Genomic DNA, 18,422 nt, shown 5'->3' with positions numbered 1-18,422 from the left:
AACTCCTGACCTCAGGTAATCCACCCGCCTTGGCCGCCCAAAGTGCTGGGATTACAGGCGTGAGCCATCGTGCCCGGCCTATTCCTATTAATTCTTTTAATCCTTGCAACCCAAGTTGGGTAGGCCGATAGTATTAATAGTCACATTCTATGGATGATGAAACCGAGGAAAAGGAAGGATACACCTGACAGACCATCAGGAAACCCCGGGGGGCTCCAGAAATGACTGGTTGCTAGTGAGCCCGCCCGCGCCTGTGAGTGGACCCCACCCTCCATCAGCACCCCACCCCTAGGGTACACTCACGGCTGCAGGTTTTGCCGTTTGGGTCCAGAGTGTAGCCACGGCGGCAGCGGCAGTAGTAGCTCTCCTCTGTGTTGATGCACTCGTGCTCACAGCCCGGTTTGTTCAGTGCACAGTAGTTGATCCCTGAGGGGAAGAAGGGCAGACTTTCCTTCAGACTCTGGGCTTCTCCCAGAGCTGATGGCAGCCTCTCGGGGCTCCCATAAGCCCCCATGGAGAGGGCTGGTGAGTGCCACCTGCTGAGTTGAGCCGGGACAGATCATTCATTCGTTTTTCTGCCAACCAAGTGCCAGGCCTTGACCTAGATGTGGAGATTTAATGACGACTAGGATGGAGGCCCTGCCTCAAGGGGTTCAGGCTCTGGTGAGGAGTCAGACAAGGAAGCAACCATAAGACAATGCAGAGCACAGAGCAGGGGCCTGAGTCCTGGGGTGAGAGGGTCTTCCAAGAAGAGATGAGGCCAACTGGAGGCCCCAGGGAGAAGGAGGAGTTCTATAGGTAAGGGAGCTCAACAGGAAGGAGAACGTGAGGACTCGAGGATAGCAAACACAAACGCCTGAGGGTGAGGGGACAGTGAACACAAATGCCTGGGGATGAGGGGACAGTGGACACAAAAGCCCGGGGATGAGGGGTCAGTGAACACAAATGCCCGGGGATGAGGGGACAGTGAACACAAATGCCTGGGGATGAGGGGACAGTGAACACAAATGCCTGGGGATGAGGGGACAGTGAACAGAGGGGACAGTGAACACAAATGCCTGGGGATGAGGGGACAGTGAACATAAATGGCTGGGGATGAGGGGACAGTGAACACAAATGCCTGGGGATGAGGGCAAGGGGCATGCCTGGGGAGCTGTGAGGAGCTGAGTATGGCTGGAGCGTGAGGAGAGAGATGAGGCTGGGAGGCAGAGGGAGCTGGCCCACCTGAGCATGGCTGGTTGTGCAGGCTTTGCAAGCCCCAGGATGGATCAGTGAAGGCTCTAAACAGGTGACTAGAGGTGACAATGTCAGTGGAGGTGACGAGGCCAGGGTTATGTCTTGAAGAAGACTTTGCAGTAGAGGTGGAAAGGCAGGCAAACTTCACTAAATCTTCAGGAAACCAGGTGAGCTACAGGACGCAGAGAAAACAGCTCCTGCTCTCCGGGAGCTTGTTTAAAAGAGAGCCTGGCACCTGAAGCATACCTGCGGATTCTCCATCACTTTCCGTCTTTGATTGCCAAAGAGCAAGCCAAGGCTCAGTTGAGCTGAGCTAAACTGAGTCAATGGCCAAAGAGCTGAGAGCTGGAGTGAGAGCCACACTCCCCAGCCTACCTCCTTCCAAGATGGAAAAGCTAAGAAAATCCCGTATCTCTCTCTCAAGTTAACCCAATCACTAGGGCTCAAAGCATGTAGAGAGCTTCTGTCTACAGTGACATCTGACAGTGACATTGGATGGCACGATGCAGAATAAACAAAAGGTGATCTTGCAAAATATCCAGCTATTTAGGGAGGCAGGAGTTGGCAGTTTCATGAAGGAGGTCCAAATGCTTCTCCTTTCTCTGTTGAGATCACGCCGGCATCGTATCATGGGACTGGAGGGGGCGCATCTCTAATGCTGCCCCAGGCTACTGCAATTCTGTCCTATGGTAACGTCACTCTATCCATGCTGTGTTTCTGCCAGCAGATGGAAACTGTCATAACCAGGAGCCAATAAGCAACTCCTTTCCTGGTTGAAAATGCTAAAGCCATAAGACCCCACACATAGCAGGCTCCAGGGTAGATGGAGAACTGGAAAAGGACACAAAATGAGCTTGTGGAGAGCCTTTATGAGACTGGTGTTGCGGGAAAAGGTCACCACCGACCTCACTGGCTGGGCTGGATCAGTTTAACTGCACAGCATTGTTCTTTTTCTGGGGATGTGGCAGACACTGTTGGTTGTCTTGCCAATAACCATTACCCCATGACCCCCAAGCATGAGTCATGGCTGGTCTAAGCCAGCGTGGCAACCATGTTCTTTGTCAGTCATTGGTCAAGGGGTGAGAATATGCCCTAGTTCTGACCAATGAAACATAAGAAGTTTACTGGGGGCCCTCAAGAAAGATTTTTCTTCCTGAAAAGACAAAGGTGGCCAGGTACAGTGGCTCATGCCTGTAATCCCAGCACTTTGAAAGGCCAAGGTGGGCAGATCACTTGAGGCCAGGAGTTCAAGACCAGCCTGGCTAAGATGGTGAAACCCGACCTCTACTAAAAACAAACAAACAAAAAAAAACAAAATTAGCTGGGCATGGTGGCATGTGTCTGCAATCCCAGCTACTTTGGAGGCTGAGGCATGAGAATCGCTTGAACCCAGGGGGCAGAGGTTGCAGTGAGCTGAGATTGTGCCACTGCACTCCAGCCTGGGCAACAGAGTGAGACTCTGTCTCAAAAAAAAAAAAAAAAAAAGACAAAGGTGTATGAAGAGAAATGCTTTTCTCTGCCCTCTGTCCTTCCTGCCTTTGAGTCTTGTAGTGTAAGGATATGATGCTGGGAGCTGCAGCAACCATCTTGTAACCAAGAGGTGACAAGGATGAAAATGTAAATGCAACATGCTTTGCCAGAATAGAAAGACAGAAAGAGTCTGGGTTCTTGATAATATCACTGAGTCACTGAGCCATCCATAGGACCAACCACCTTTGGACTTGTTAGGTAAAAAATAAATGTCCTTCTGACTTAAAACACTATTAATTGGATTTCCTGTTTTGTGTGAACAAAAAGCACCATAACTGATACAGGGGAAATGATCTGAAATCATAAAGTAATGAATAGATTTTATTTTTACCATGTATCTGCCCAGAAGTTATTTGACGAAGCTCACATCCACAAATCACTTGAAGATATGACATATCACCCTCTTGCCTCAGTGGCTCCTTGCTGCACTGGCTAACCTCTATCTTCCTTCACGATCAGCTCAACGTCATTTTGTCATCCTTTGTGACCTCCCAGATGAAGTCAGTTCTTTCTACAAGACCTCTCTTTCATAGCATTCATCACAATGCTTATGTAGTATTTTTCATATCTGTGATGCTTCAAAATCTGTTTCTTTCACTAGACCGAGTTCCACGACCAGGGACCATGCCATCTTTATTTTTCTCACTATTAGTGGCAGTCTGATAGTAACTTTAGTGATGATAATCATAGCATCATAGCTGCTGCCATTTCTTAAATACCTGCTAACTGCCAGATGCTGTGCCAACCACTTTACAAACATAACTTCATTTGACCCTGCAAGATATGTGTGATTGTTATCCATATTTCTTTTTTTTTTTTTTTGTGAGACGGAGTCTTGCTCTGTCGCCCAGGCTGGAGTCTGGTGGCGTGATCTCAGCTCACTGCAACTTCTGCCTCCTGGGTTCAAGCAATTCTCCTGCCTCAGCCTCCTGAGTAGCTGGGACTACAGGTGCCCGCCACCATGCCCTGCTAATTTTTATATATTTAATAGAGATGGGGTTTCACCATATTGGCCAGGCTGGTCTCCATCTCCTGACCTTGTGATCTGCCCGCCTCAGCCTCCCAAAGCGCTGGGATTATAGGTGTGAGCCACCGCACCCGGCCTGTTATCCATATTTCAAAGCTGAGGAATTGAGGTTTAGTGAGGTTAATAACTTGATCAAGATCCACTGCTAGTAAAAATGGAAATATGAGTGGGACCCAGACCTGAGGGACCCCTCAAAGAAGTCTGTTAAAGGATCTGGCTGGGCACGGTGGCTCATGCTTGTAATCCCAGCACTTTGGAAGGCTGAGGCGGATGGATCACTTGAGGTCAGGAGTTCAAGACCAGCCTCGCCAACATGGTGAAAGCCCGCTTACACTAACAATACAAAAATTAGCCGGGCATGGTGGTACATATCTGTAGTCCCAGCTACTCGGGAAGCTGAGGTGAGAGGATTGCTAGAATCCAGAAGATGGAGGTTGCAGTGAGCCAAGATCACACCACTGTACTCCAGCCTGGGTGACAGAGTGAGATTCCGCCTTTAAAAAAATTAAAATTAAAAAAAAAAAAAGAATCTGTGATGTGCCCTCCCAGGTGACTGGTGGCTGAAGCTTGCCTCATGCCCAGAGTATGAGCAGAATGGCTGCAGACAGAGTGCATGGAGAGAAGGCCACAACACGCAGGGCTGGCCTAGAAGAAGAGACATCACCTTTCTGTGTCACTGACCCTTGGCACTCTCTCTGGAACTCACTCCCATGTGAGGAGAGGCAGGATATTGTTAGCTGTGTGCAGTTTCCATTCATCTACCTGAAACTCATCAGCAGCCTCACCTGTGCAGGCCATAACTGAGTGTCAGGAAATAAGCCAAGAGCTTCGATGGGGAAAAATAGGCCTGGCAATAAAACATCAGCCACAGACAGACAGACAAACACAGAACATGAAGGGCGTGCAGTCTGGGGCCTGTAGGAATCATTCCATCACACCATCAGGGAAAGGTGAAATGATCTTTAGTCAAGTCTCTTTTTAAAACCCAGCATTCAGCCACTGTGGAAAACAGCATGGTGGTTCCTCAAAAAATTAAATATAGAATTAACCATATGATCTAGCAATTCCACTTCTGGGTATAAGCACCCAAGTTCATAGCTGTATTAATCAACAAAAGCCAAAAGGTGGAAGCAACCCAGGGGTCTATGAAAGGATGAGTACAAAGGACGATGTATAGATACAATGGAATATTATTCAGCCTTAAAAAGGAAGGAAATTCTGACACGTCCTACAACTGAATGAACCTTGAAGATATTATGTCAAGCAATATAAGCTGGTTACAAAAGGACAAGTATTTTATGATTCCACTTATATGAGGCACCTAGAATAGTCAAATTTATAGACAAAAAGTAGATTGGTGGCTGCCAGGAGATGGAGGAGGAGGAGCTGGGGAATTATTGTTTAATGGGTATAGAGTTTCAGTTTGGGGTGATGAAGAAGTTCTGGAGATTGAAGGTGGTGATGGTTGCACAATAATGTGAATGTGCTTAATACCACTGGACTAGATACTTAAAAATGGTTAAAATGGTACATTTTATGTTATATATATTTTGCCACACTAAAAAAGCCAATGTTGTCTTTAAGAAAAATTTATATTTACATATTTCAAAACAACATATTGTATACAAGTATACAATTTTTGTCAATTTAAAAAATAGATAAATACCAAAAAGATGTAGAACTATGTTATATCAATTTTAAAAATATAAAAAGGAGCACTCGCTTCGGCAGCACATATAATAAAAATATAAAAAGAAAAACATTTTTAAAAAATTAAAATAAATTAGTAAATAATGTTTCAAGCAAGATTTTTTTTAAAGAATGATTTACACATGAGATAATTCAACTGAAAAACATTTAGATTCTTAAAGAGGTTATCACCCAGCAATCTGGCAGACAGCTATTCAAATACCACCCTTTTTGGCTGGGAGTGGTGGCTCATGCCTGTAATCCCAGCACTTTGGGAGACTGAGGAGGGAGAATCACTTGAGTCCAGGAGTTTGAGACCAGCCTGGACAACATGGTGAAACCCCGTCTCTACTAAAAATACAAAAACTAGTCAGGCATGATGGTGCACACCTGTAGACCCAGCTACTCAGGAGGCCAAAGTGAGACAATCACCTGAGCCTGGGAGACAGAGGTTGTAGTGAGCTGAGATTGCTCCACTGCATTCCAGCCTGGGTGATAGAAAGAGATTCTGTCTGAAAAAAAAAAAAAAAATCTTCTCCAAATGGTTCTTTTTAGCAGAGGTTTAACTGTGGCTCTTTGCCTTCTCACCACCCTTTTGTCATATTTCCTCATGTGTGTGCTTCTTAGATATTCACGCACTCACTTATTCATTCACTAAATATTTATTGAGGACCTACAGTGCATCCTGTATCTGGTACCATGACAGGTGCTCTGACGTGGTACCCACAGGTCAGGATGGACACAACTTAATCTGGTAAGACCCGGAGTGTCCACTAAAGCTCTGTGAGGTCAGATGACAGGAGTGTCAGAAAACAAATCAAACGATCTTTCTGAGTGCTAACTTGTGAAACAGTTGGAGCCCTGAGGAGGTAAGACTGAAACCATGAAAGATCAGTGACCCCAGGCGGTACGTTTTGATACCAGCTGAGTGCACAGACAGTAAGTTTCAAAAAAACTGGAGAGGCAACAGGGTGTTAAGGCAGTAAGTCCTGTTCCTACAGTTTAGGAAATCCAGGTCCTGAGAAGTAGAAAGTAGCTGCTCAGGGTCACATAACCAATATGAGTGACATTGCCAAGCCTGGACTTCATGTCTCTTGGCTCAGTCGAACCCGTGGGCTTCACACCAATTTTTGAGAGTGCTCATCATGGTACCAGAATCAGGGATCCTGGAGCCCAGCACAGGGGATGAACCCACATCTGATTTGGCCCTAGGGCTCTACCTGGGCAGGCAGGGCAGTCGCAGTTGCTGTGCTTTGCACTACTGCCTTAATAATTCATGCCTTAAACTTATGACAGCACTCTCCAGGAGGAGAAATTGCGCCCAGATGAGGAGCAAGAACAAATCCCGGCCAAGAGTCTTTTCTTCAGTAGGATTCTGCCTTGATCTTTTTTCCCCCAGTTTAATTTCGATGACATCGAATTCCTTTAAAAATAGATTTCATATTAGATTTGAAAATTGCCCACATCCATCAACCTCCTATTAAACGTAAATGGCTGTATCCTGGGCTGCAGATTTGTAATGCTCAGATCACTCAAGAGACCTCAGGCTTCTAATAAAGGACTCCAGATTTTTAAACCCAATTTCTTGGCTTCCCTCATCCACATAATGCTCCAGAGAGACAGTGAGCACTCGCTTCCGTTTACAGCTGTCTGCCCTAATGGACTGAGTGCAAGCATGAAGTCAGGGGCCGCTCCTGCAGGCTGACCTCAGGAGTCAGGGTTGGGTTCACAGCAAAGACAATGGAAAATGTAACGATGAGGCAGGACGTTGGGCGAGGGCTGATGAGGACACTGGCCTTTAGGAACAAATTTCATTTTTCTTGGATGAAAAAGTAGGGAGCCTGGCTAAAGAGGTGCTATACCCACTGAATATACATGCATGAGCATTAGGGACTCTGGTCGGGGCCACAGCTAGCTTGCAAACAGGCCCACCTGGGGACCAATCTGTAGCGCTCAGACCACTCCCAAACAGTCACTCCCTCTCTACTCGCCCTTCCGTTCTCAGTCTTCTTCTTCCCATGATAATGATGCCTGCATTGCACTGGACCTTCTATTATTCCAAGTGCCTCTCCAGGAAGGGTGTGGAGGGACTAGCAGAAATTTAGGGACTCAGATGGTTGGTAAGAGATGGAGAACGTCAAGAAAATGTCCTCCGCCCATGGCCCCAAGCCTAACTTGTTTCCTTTTCCCCTCCATTAGTAACACATGAGGAAGCCTGCAGTGAGCATCTGAGCTGAACCAGATCTAATCACCGCCCACAGAAGAGCTTTGGGTCTGCAAACATGAGTCCACCTGGGAGTGATTTCCCCTGGGTGCAGCCAGTCCCTCACACACCCACTCCTAGCAAAAGGTGTAGATAGCACAGAGGAGTGGCCAGACCAGAAAAGTTGGCCCTCTGACCTATTGCAGGCATGTGTGGTCTTATGGAAAATAGCTTATCTAATTGTTTTCACATTCTGAATGCTCTCCATTAAAATTTTCATTTAATGCTTGAATGTGTCCAGGGTTTGTACCCTCGCAAGGCAGTGGGAATAGTTTTATAAGAGAGGCTCCGTTTCAAAATCCGGGATTTGCAACCATCTGCCACTATACACAGTTTAACACTTGCTAGAATGAGTATGAAAGTTAATCTGTGCTATGAGCAGAATGTGACTCATCTGGATTCAGTTAAACAGCTCATGGTGGTTTTCAAAAAAGATAGATGTGAAACCTTTGAAAACGCAGTCTTGCCAGGCAGAACACTGTTGTACACACCATCAGGAAGAAATGGGTGAAGGAGCATACAGAAAATTACATCCCTCAATGGAAGCTCCAGAGACTTCTATGAATGACATTGTCAGCAGACCCCAAACAATTCAGTGTGCATAAGTGTGGACTGACTAGGGAAAGACTTTCTGGAAAAAAAAAAAATCAAAACTTGCACGCCTAAAAAAGGCTATCTTTCTAACAAGATTGAAAAATACCCTCAATTTCTCCAGGATGATACATTGTAGAAAGATTCACTTACTCATTCCCATTCAGCAAACATTGTGCACATCTATGAGTGCCACGCACTCTGAGCTTTTGAGAATTCAGCAGCGAGAAAAAGATAATCGTCTCTGTCCTTGTGGGCCGTCCATTCCAGCAGTCTCTCAGGAATGGTTTGTCTTAAACAGGTGCCCTCTGGGGCCTGTGCTCAGATCCCCAATCATGCCCCTTGATGTGCTAGATGACAGGCATTTGAGGCACTCAGCACATCCACAATATCATCCCACTGACACCCTGTACCCCTTGAATATTGCTGGGATGTCCTAAAGTCTCATTTTTCTTCTTCTTTCCTATCAAAGGGAATAAAGCTGCAATGTCCCCCCTCTTAGCATCCATCAAGTGTCTTATCTTGTAAGACTAGAAGAAACCAGCTCCTTCTACCTCTCATCTCTGGGCCCATTCTTTTCTTTTTCCAAGACCCCAATGCTATGGGAATAAGGGGGAGGGAGACTGCACCTGCAATTCACATAGGTGGGAGCTGCAGCTTGGTTCCACTTGGCTAATTGAATCTAATGGCCAGACCCATTCAATATCTAAAAATCATCCACATAATAGGATCTAGTGAGCCAAAAAGTAAAATAAAGGGCAGAATAATGTTAATAGACACAATGCTGAATACAAGCACATCTTGCTTAAGATTTGCACAGAAAGGAAAACTAACTAGAGGAGCATTTAGCAGAAAAAGCCCTTCTCCAACTCTCACTGTAACTTACTTCTGCAGGTTTTCTTATCTGGATTCAGGGTAAAGCCTTTCAGGCAGCGGCAGGAATAGGAATCATCTGTGTTAACACACTCGTGCTGACATCCGTGATTAGATGAGGCACAGTAGTCTATCTCTGGCAAGAAGGAAAAATCACAAGAATGGCAAACCAATCAATAAAGCTAGCATAGGAAAACCAGGGATTTCCAGTCTTCATTTTCCCAAACAGGTAAAATCCCACACCTCAAAAAGTCACACCATGAAGGGGTCTCCCAATAAAGCTACTTCCATGTTTAGAGATATGGCCTCTCCTAAGAGAAACTTCTTCTCCTTCTTTCCTTCTTCTCCTTCTTCCCTCCTCCTCCCTCCTCCCCCTCCCCCCTTCTCCTTCCTCTTTCCCTTCCCCCTCCTCCCTCTTCCCTCCTCCCTCCCTCCTCCTTTCCCTCTTTCTTTTTTTTCTTTCTTTCTTTCTTCTTCCTCTTCTTCTTCTTCTTCCTCTTCTTCTTCTTCTTTCTTCCTTCTTCTTCTTCTTCTATTATTATTATTATTATTATACCTGGACTCTTCTGCTAGGCAAAGACAAACTTCCTGACATATTACAAGACGTTTATGCAACAAACAAATTTGTGAACGTGCTTTCCTTGTCTTGGTTCATGTAAGAGCCACTAAAATGAAAATGGGGTATTTGCCAGATTGTAGGCTGAGAGTGGTTTAGCTGAGTGTTTTATCGAATTTAAGCAATTAAAACAATTAAACGTTCCCAAAGCCAAACTCCAAACCACTTAAACCCATCAAACAATGAGCCAAACAATAAGACACGAAATCATATTCTGGGAAAAATAAAGCCTAGGAGTGAAAGGCATAAATACTCTGAGTTCAAAACACCTCCTGGTTACCTCACTGGGCTCAGCTGCACATAAATAGGATCTTTACCTCAAGATGCACAGAGAATGTGATCTCTAGGAATACACTAATTTAAACCAAAATATTTTTTTTTAAAAGTATTTCATGAAATTTGTCATAATGAAATTTTACTTGTGTATTTTTATTTTTTTGTTTTTGTTCTTTATTTTTCTTTTTTTTTTGTATTTTTTGTATAAGCATTTTTAAATATGGAAAGAAACTTTTATTGCAGAATCTGAGCAAAGTATTTTCCCATAGTGGAACTTGGACACATTGTTTAAAATTGCTTGAAATAAATGACCACTGATGGAATCTTAAAAGGAGTCTTTGTTTTGATGAGGGTTTTTATTACTTTAAGGGACATTTGAACTGCATAAATAATCTTCCTAGTAAATAATTTGGTATAAATGAGAGTTCCCAATCCATACCAGAGGAAACAAACTGAGTAAGGGAAAGATATACAATATTCTTGAAAGGAAAAAATGTTGAGTAAGATGCCAATTTTTCCCAATTTAAACTTATGGAAATGTTAAGCAAAATATACAATAATGTCCAATTTCAAAAATGGACTGAGTAGTATAATAAATCCATGTACGTATCACCCAGCTTCAGGAAAATCAATCTATGGCTGCTTGGCTTTCAGCTATGTCCCCACTCTCTATAATAAGATCCCACATTACTTTGAAGCAAACCCCAGACATTGTATTGTTATTATTATTGTTATTATTTTTGTTTGTGTCGAGACAGAGTCTCGCTCCATCGCCCAGGCTGGAGTGCAATGTCACAATCTAGGCTCACTGCAACCTCCACCTCCCAGGTTCAAGCAATTCTCCTGCTTCAGCCTCCTGAGTAGCTGGAATTACCAGTGCATGCTACCATGCCTAATTTTTTTTTTTTTTTGAGATGGAGTCTCACTCTAACACCCAGACTGGAGTGCAGTGGCGCAATCTTGGCTCACTGCAACCTCTGCCGCCCGGTTCATGCAATCCTCCTGCCTCAGCCTCCCAAGTAGTTGGGATTACAGGCGCCTGCCACCATGCCTGGCTAATTTTTGTATTTTTAGTGGAGATGGGGTTTCACCATCTTGGCCAGGCTGGTCTTGAACTCCTGATCTCGTGATCCACCCACCTCGGCCTTCCAAAGTGCTGGGATTACAGGAGTGAGCCACCACACCTGGCCCAGACATTGTATTATTTTGTCCATAAATGCTTCATAATGTAGCTTTAAAACACTGGGAGTCTTTATAAACAATATAATTGTAACACCATAGTCATATATAAAGGCATTAAAAAAATCTTTTTCTTTGAAAACAATTTCAAGCTTACAAAAAGTTACAAACATAAAAATAGTACAAGAAACACTTACATACTCTTTACCCAGATTCACCTTTGTTAACATTTTACCCCATTCCTGTGATTACTTGGTCATCTCTCTGACCTATGTGAGGGTACATTACATACATTCTGGTCCTTTCCCTTAAAAGCAGTCTGTGTTTCCTAAGAGGAGGGATATTCTCTTATATAACTGCAGTATGGTTATAAATTTCATAAGTTTACATTGATACAATACTTATATTTAATCTACCATCCATATTCTAATCTTGTCAGCTGACTTCATTATGTTCTTCATAGCATTTTTCACCTTCCAGTACAGGAGCTAGTCTAGGGTCAGAGATTGTATTTCGTTTTCATATCTGCTTAGTCTCCCTTAATCTAGAACCTTGCTGCCTAATATGCCTATTTAAATTAAAATTGATTAAAATGAAATAACAATAAAAATTCAGCCAGGGGTGGTGGCTCACGCTTGTAATCCCAATGCTTTGTGAAGCTGAGGCTGGAGGATTGCTTGAACCCAGAAATTTGAGACCAGCCTGAGAAACACAGCAAGACCCCATTTCTAAAAAAAGAATTTTTTTTTTTTTTTGAGACGGAGTCTTGCTCTGCTGCCCAGGGTGGAGTGCAGTGGCACGATTTCAGCTCACTGCAATCTCCGCCTCCCAGGTTCAAGCAATTCTCCTGCCTCAGCCTCCTGAGTAGCTGGAACTATAGGCGCACGCCACCATGCCCAGCTAATTTTATGTAATTTAGTAGAGACGGGGTTTCACCATGTTGCCCAGGCTGTTCTCAAACTCCTGAACTCAGGCAATCCACCCACCTCGGCCTCCTAAAGTGCTAGGATTACAGGCATGAGCCACTGTGCCCAGCAGAAAAAGAATTTTTTTAAGTTAGCTGAGCATGGTGGCACCTGCCTGTAGTCCCAGCTACTAGGGAGGCTGAGGCCAGAAGATCTCATGAGCCCAGGAGTTGGTGATTGCAGTGAGCTATGAGCTATGACTGTACCACTGCACTCCAGCCTGGGCAACAAAGCAAGAGCCTGTCTCTAACAAACAAAACAAAATGAAACAAAAATTCAGTTACTGGGTTGCACTGGCTGTATTTCAAGTGCTCAGTGGCCACATGTGTCTCCTGACTACTGTATTGTATGATGCAAACAGAGAATTTCCATCAACCAGAGTGTCCCATAGGATAGTGATGGGCCAGAACATTTCCACAGCCTCTCTTTGTGTTTTATGACATAGAACTTTTGGAATAATACAGTCTCTTCTACTTGTTTTTAGTTTTTTTTGAGGTATAATTGACAAAAACCAAACTGCACATACTCAAGGAAAACAATCTGATGCATTTTGCATATGTATCCTGCCATGAAACCATCACCACAATGAAAATAATGAGCATATGCATTACTCTCAAAACTTTCCTCCTGTCTCCTGCTGATTCATTCTTCCCCACTCTCTCCAGTCCCAAATAACCATTTGCCTTCTATCCAGATAAATCAGTTTGCATTTTCTAGAATTTTATTTTCTATCTTCTTTTTTTATCTGCCCACGGAATTTTAAATAAATGTAATCATATAGTATGTATTCTTTTTTGTCTGGTTTCTTTCATTCAGCATAATTATTTTGAGATTCATCCATATTCATATGTGTGTCAATAGTTTGTTCCTTTTTATTGCAGAGTAGTATTTCACTATGTGATTATACCACAATTTGTTTATCCATTCACTTGCTGAAGGGCTGGTTAGCTGTTTCCAGTTTGGGGCTATCACAAATAAAGCAGCTATGAACATTAATGCACAAGTTTTTGTGTGGACATATGCTTTCATTCCTCTTGCATAATGGCTGAGTCATATGGGACATGTATGCTTAACTGCTTAAACATTCCCACCAGCAATTTATGAGAGTTCCAGTTGCTTCGTATCCTCATCAACACTTCGTAATTTTAGTCATTCTAGTGGGTATGATTATCTCAATATGACTTCACTTTGTATTTACCTAATGACTAATGTTGTTGAATATATTTTCATATGCTTCTTTGCCATCTCCATATATTCTTTGGTGAAGTGTCTATCCAAATATTTTTCCCATTTTTATTGAGTGGCTTGTCTTTTTTTTTTTTTTTTTTTTTTGACAGAGTCTTGCTCTGTCACCCAGGCTGGAATGCAGTGGTGCAATCTCAGCTCACTGAAACCTCTGCCTCCTGGGTTCAAGCAATTTCCCTAACTCAGCTTCTCAAGTAGCTGGGATTACAGGCACCTGCCACCATGCCTGGCTAATGTTCATATTTTTAGTAGAGACAAGCTTTCACCATGTTGGCCAGGCTTGTCTCAAACTCCTGAACTCAAGTGATCCACCTGCTTTGGTCTCCCATTGTGCTAGGATTACAAGCATGAGCCACCGTGCCCAGCCTGAAAAGGTATTTTTTAAATTTCATATTTTGATTGTCCATTGTAAGTATATAAAACTAACTTATTTTTGTATATTGATCTTGTGTCCTGCAACCTTGATAAATTCACTTGCTATTAATAGTTCTAGTAGCTTTTTGGAGATTCCATTGGATTTTCTACACAGGTGATCATGTTATCTGTTAATAAAGATGGTGTTTTTTTTTTACAATCTAGGTGCCATTTATTTATCTTTCTCTGTCTTATTGCACTGGCTAGAACTTCCAGTACAATATTAAATAGAAGTGATGTGAGTGGACATTCTGTTTTATTCCTGATCTGATAAAGAAAGCACTGTCTTTCACTATTAAGTATGATGTTAGCTGATGGTTTTTTCACTGATGCACTTTATCAGATTGAGGCAGTTACCTTCATTCCGTTTTTTGTTTTTTTTTTTTGAGATGGAGTCTTGCTCTGTTGCCCAGGCTGGAGTGCAGTGGTGCGACCTTGGCTCACTGCAAGCTCCGACTCCCAGGTTCACGCCATTCTCCTGCCTCAGCCTCCCAAGTAGCTGGGACTACAGGCACCTGCCACCACACCCAGCTAATTTTTTGTATTTTTAGTAGAGACAGAGTTTCACCGTGTTAGCCAGGATGGTCTCGATCTCCTGACCTCATGATCCACTCGCCTTGGCCTCCCAAAGTGCTGAGATTACAGGCGTGAGCCACCGCGCCTGGCCACCTTCATTCCTACTGTGCTGAAAGTTTATTTAAAGAAAAAATGAATGTCAGATCTTATCCAATGCTTTTTCTGCATCTATTGAGATGGCTCATATGGTTTTGACTTTTTAGTATGTTAATATTATGAATTACATTGATTGAGTTTTGAATGTTAAGCCAACTTTGAATTCCTGGAATAAATCCCACTTGGTCATGATGTATTGTACTTTTTAATATATTGTTAAATTTGATTGCTAGAAACTGTTTAAATAACTTTTGCAGGTATTTCATGAGAAATGTTTGTGTATAGTTTTCTTTTTTTATGTCTTTCTTTTCTGGTTTGGGTATCAGGGTAACAATAGCCTCATAGGATGAGTTGAAAATTGTTCTTTCTTCTTCATTTTTTTGGAATAATTTGTGTAGAATTAGTATTAGTTTTTCTTCAAATTTTTGGTAGAATTCACCAGTTAAGCCAACTAGGTTTGAAATCTTCTCTGTGGGAAGGTTTTAAAGTGCAAATTCCATTTCTTTTAATAGATAGAGATCTATTCAGACTATATTCTTTTGTTTTTGGTCAGTGGGGGGACAGGGTCTCACTCCGTTGCCCAGGCTGGAGTGCAGTGGTGTGATCATGGCTTACTGAAGCCTCCACCTCCTAGGCTCAAGCAACCCTCCTACCTCAGCCTTTCGAGTAGCTGGGACTACAGGCACTTGCCACCATGCCCAGTTAATTTATTTTTTGTAGAGATGGGGTCTTGCTATGTTACTCAGGCTGATCTAGAACTCCTGGCCTCAAGCAATCCTCCCACCTAAGCCTCCCAAAGTTCTGGGATTACAGGTATGAGCCACCATGCCCAGCCTCTATTTATTCTTGGGTAAACTTTAGTAGTTTGTGTCTTTCAAGGAATTTGTCCATTTCATCTAAGTTGTCAAAGTTATTGGCATAAACTTGTTTATGATTTTTCTGTATATATATGTATGTGTGTATACATATGTGTGTGTGTGTGTGTGTGTGTGTGTGTGTGTGTGTGCGCGCGTATATATATATATTTTTTTTTTGGTGGAGATGGGCTCTATGTTGCCCAGGCTGGTCTTTAACTCCTTACCTCAAGCGATCCTTCTGCTTTGGCCTCCCACAGTGTTCAGATTACAGGCATGATCCACCATGCTTGGCCTGTATTATCCTTCAAAGTTTATAGGATATGTATTGATGTCCACTTTCTCATTCCTGATGTTAGTAATTTGTGTCGTCTCTCTTTTTTCTTCCTTGACTAGTCTGGTTAGACATTTATCAATTTTATTAATCTTCTAAAAAAAACCACATTTTGGTTTTTTACCAATTTTCTCTATTGATTTATGTCTTCTATTCCCTTTATTTTAGCTCAGATCTTTATCATTCCCTCTCTCTTGAATGTCTAATATATGAAGACATGTTAACTTCCCTGTTCATTCATTCAGTAAATATTCTCTGAGCATTTACCATGGGGCAGGCACTAGGATCAGCGGTGAACAAAGAGGCACAGTCCCTTGCTTCATGAAATTTGTAAGAGTCCCTTACAATCACTTATAATGGAAAATATTCATTAATCAAATAATGAATAAACATACATTTATAAATTAGGTATATATAATTGGATGATTTTATGAAGAACAGGTATTCAAGACATAATAAAAAAGCAAGAAGAAGAAATTTTCTCCTAGAAAATCAGCAAAATTTTTAAGAATTGCCCCCTTAAGAAACACTTTTTTTCCTTCAACTTTTATTTTAAGTTCTAGGGTATATAAGCAGGATGTGCAGGTTTGTTAGGTAAATGTGTGCCATGTTGGTTTGCTGCACAGATTAGCACATCACCCAAGTATTAAGCCCAGCATCCATTAGCTATTCTTTCGGATGCTTTCCCTCTCCCCGCTCCTTGCTACAGGCCCCGGTGTGTGTTGTTCCCTATCATGTGTCCATGTGTTAAGATGAAATGGACAAATTTCTTTTACACTGCTGGTGGGAATGTAAACTAGTACAACGACTATGGAAAGCAATGTAGAGATTCCTTAAAGAACTAAAAGTAGGCCGGGCGCGGTGGCTCACGCCTGTAATCTCAGCACTTTGAGAGGCTGAGGCAGGTGGATCACAAGGTCAGGAGATCGAGACCATCCTGGCTAACACGATGAAACCCTGTCTCTACTAAAAATACAAAAAAAAAAAAAAAAAAGATTAGCTGGGTGTGGTGGCGGGCGCCTGTAGTCCCAGCTACTTGGGAGGCTGAGGCAGGAGAATGGCGTGAACCCTGGAGATGGAGCTTGCAGTGAGCCAAGATCGTGCCACTGCACTCCAGCCTGGGTGACAGAGAGAGACTCCGTCTCAAAAAAAAAAAAAAAACAAAAACAAAAACTAAAAGTAGATCTACCATTTGATCCAGCAATCCCACTACTGAGTATCTACCCATGGGAAATTAAGTCATTACATGAAAAAGATACTTGCACATGCATGTTGATAGCAATACAATTTTCAATTGCAAAAATATGGAACCAGCCCCAATGTCCATCAATCAACAAGTGGATAAAGAAAATACAACGTCTATATACACCATGGAATACTACTCAGCCATAAAAAGGAACAAAAGAATGGCATTTGCAGCAACCTAGATGGAGTTGGAGACCATTATTCTAAGTGAAGTAACTCAGGAATGGAAAACCAAATATCCCACTTCTCACTTTTATTTATTTTATTTTATTTTATTTTTTTTTTTGAGACGGAGTCTCGCTCTGTCGCCCAGGCTGGAGTGCAGTGGCGCAACCTCGGCTCACTGCAAGCTCCGCCTCCTGGGTTCACGCCATTCTCCTGCCTCAGCCTCTCCAAGTAGCTGGGACTACAGGCGCCCGCCACCACGCCCGGCTAATATTTTTTGTATTTTTTTTTAGTAGAGACGGGGTTTCACCGTGGTCTCGATCTCCTGACCTCGTGATCCGCCCGCCTCGGCCTCCCAAAGTGCTGGGATTACAAGCGTGAGCCACCGCGCCCGGCCAACACTTCTCACTTTTAAATGGGAGCTAAGCTATGAGGATGCAAAGGCATAAGAATGATACAATGGACTTGGGGTGGGAGGGTGGTGAGGGATAAAAGACTACACATTGGGTACTATGTATCCTGCTCAGGTGATGGTTGCACCAAAATCTCAGAATCACCACTAAAGAACTTGTCCATGTAACCAAACACCACCTGTTCCCCAAAAACCTATTGAAATCATAAATAATTTAATTTAATTTAAAAATAAAAATTGCCCCCTTAAACACTGATGGTAGGGTATAAATGTTTTTGGAAAATAATTTTGAATATGTATCAAAGCCTTAAAAATGTTAATTGCCTTTGACTCAATAAATTTCCTTTTTTGTTGTGTTCCTAAGAAAATGATCAGAAAAAAAGATTCAAGCATAAGAATGTTTATCACAATATTATTTGAGCAGCCAAAAAAACCTGAACACATTCTGACATATACATATAATAGAATTTTACACAGACATTAAAATGTTTTTGATAACGTTTAAGTGACATGTCAAAATGCTTATGATTTATTGTTATACTGCATGATCTCAACTCTATAAAAATAAATCCATAGACATACATTAAAAAAAGACTGGAGAGAAATGCTCCAAATTGGCATAAACAACTGGTTTATCAGCTAGGTGCAGTAGTGTGTGCCTATAATCTCAACACTTGGGAGACCAAGGCAGAAGGACTGTTTGAGCTCAGGAGATCAAGACCAGCCTGGGCAACATGGTGAGAACCCCGTCTCAAAATGCAAAACAAAACACAAAAACAGTGGTTTTCTCTGGGTGATAGTATCACAGATCATTTTATTTCATAGAATTTCACTTC

The 18,422-nt window shown here is 42.6% G+C and overlaps 1 protein-coding gene across 4 annotated transcripts in view; it reads right to left on the bottom strand.

Moving 5' to 3' along the window:
• The window catches only part of MATN2 (matrilin 2), a 185,138-nt gene that overhangs the window by 44,862 nt on the left and 121,854 nt on the right, over nt 1-18,422 (bottom strand). For all 4 annotated transcript variants that reach the window (XM_032760107.2, XM_032760106.2, XM_058444041.1 and 1 more), the window contains exons 7-8: nt 9,223-9,345; nt 304-426 (exon numbers count right to left, since the gene is read on the bottom strand). In XM_032760107.2, the coding sequence (XP_032615998.1) occupies nt 304-426; nt 9,223-9,345 (246 nt within the window). The remainder of the gene's footprint in view (nt 1-303; nt 427-9,222; nt 9,346-18,422) is intronic.

The sequence above is a fragment of the Hylobates moloch genome, unplaced genomic scaffold (genome assembly GCF_009828535.3).
Source record: "Hylobates moloch isolate HMO894 unplaced genomic scaffold, HMol_V3 SCAFFOLD_9, whole genome shotgun sequence".
Lineage (NCBI taxonomy): Eukaryota > Metazoa > Chordata > Mammalia > Primates > Hylobatidae > Hylobates > Hylobates moloch.
Note: the sequence above shows the minus strand (reverse complement) of the source record. Positions and strands in the feature narration are given on the sequence as shown.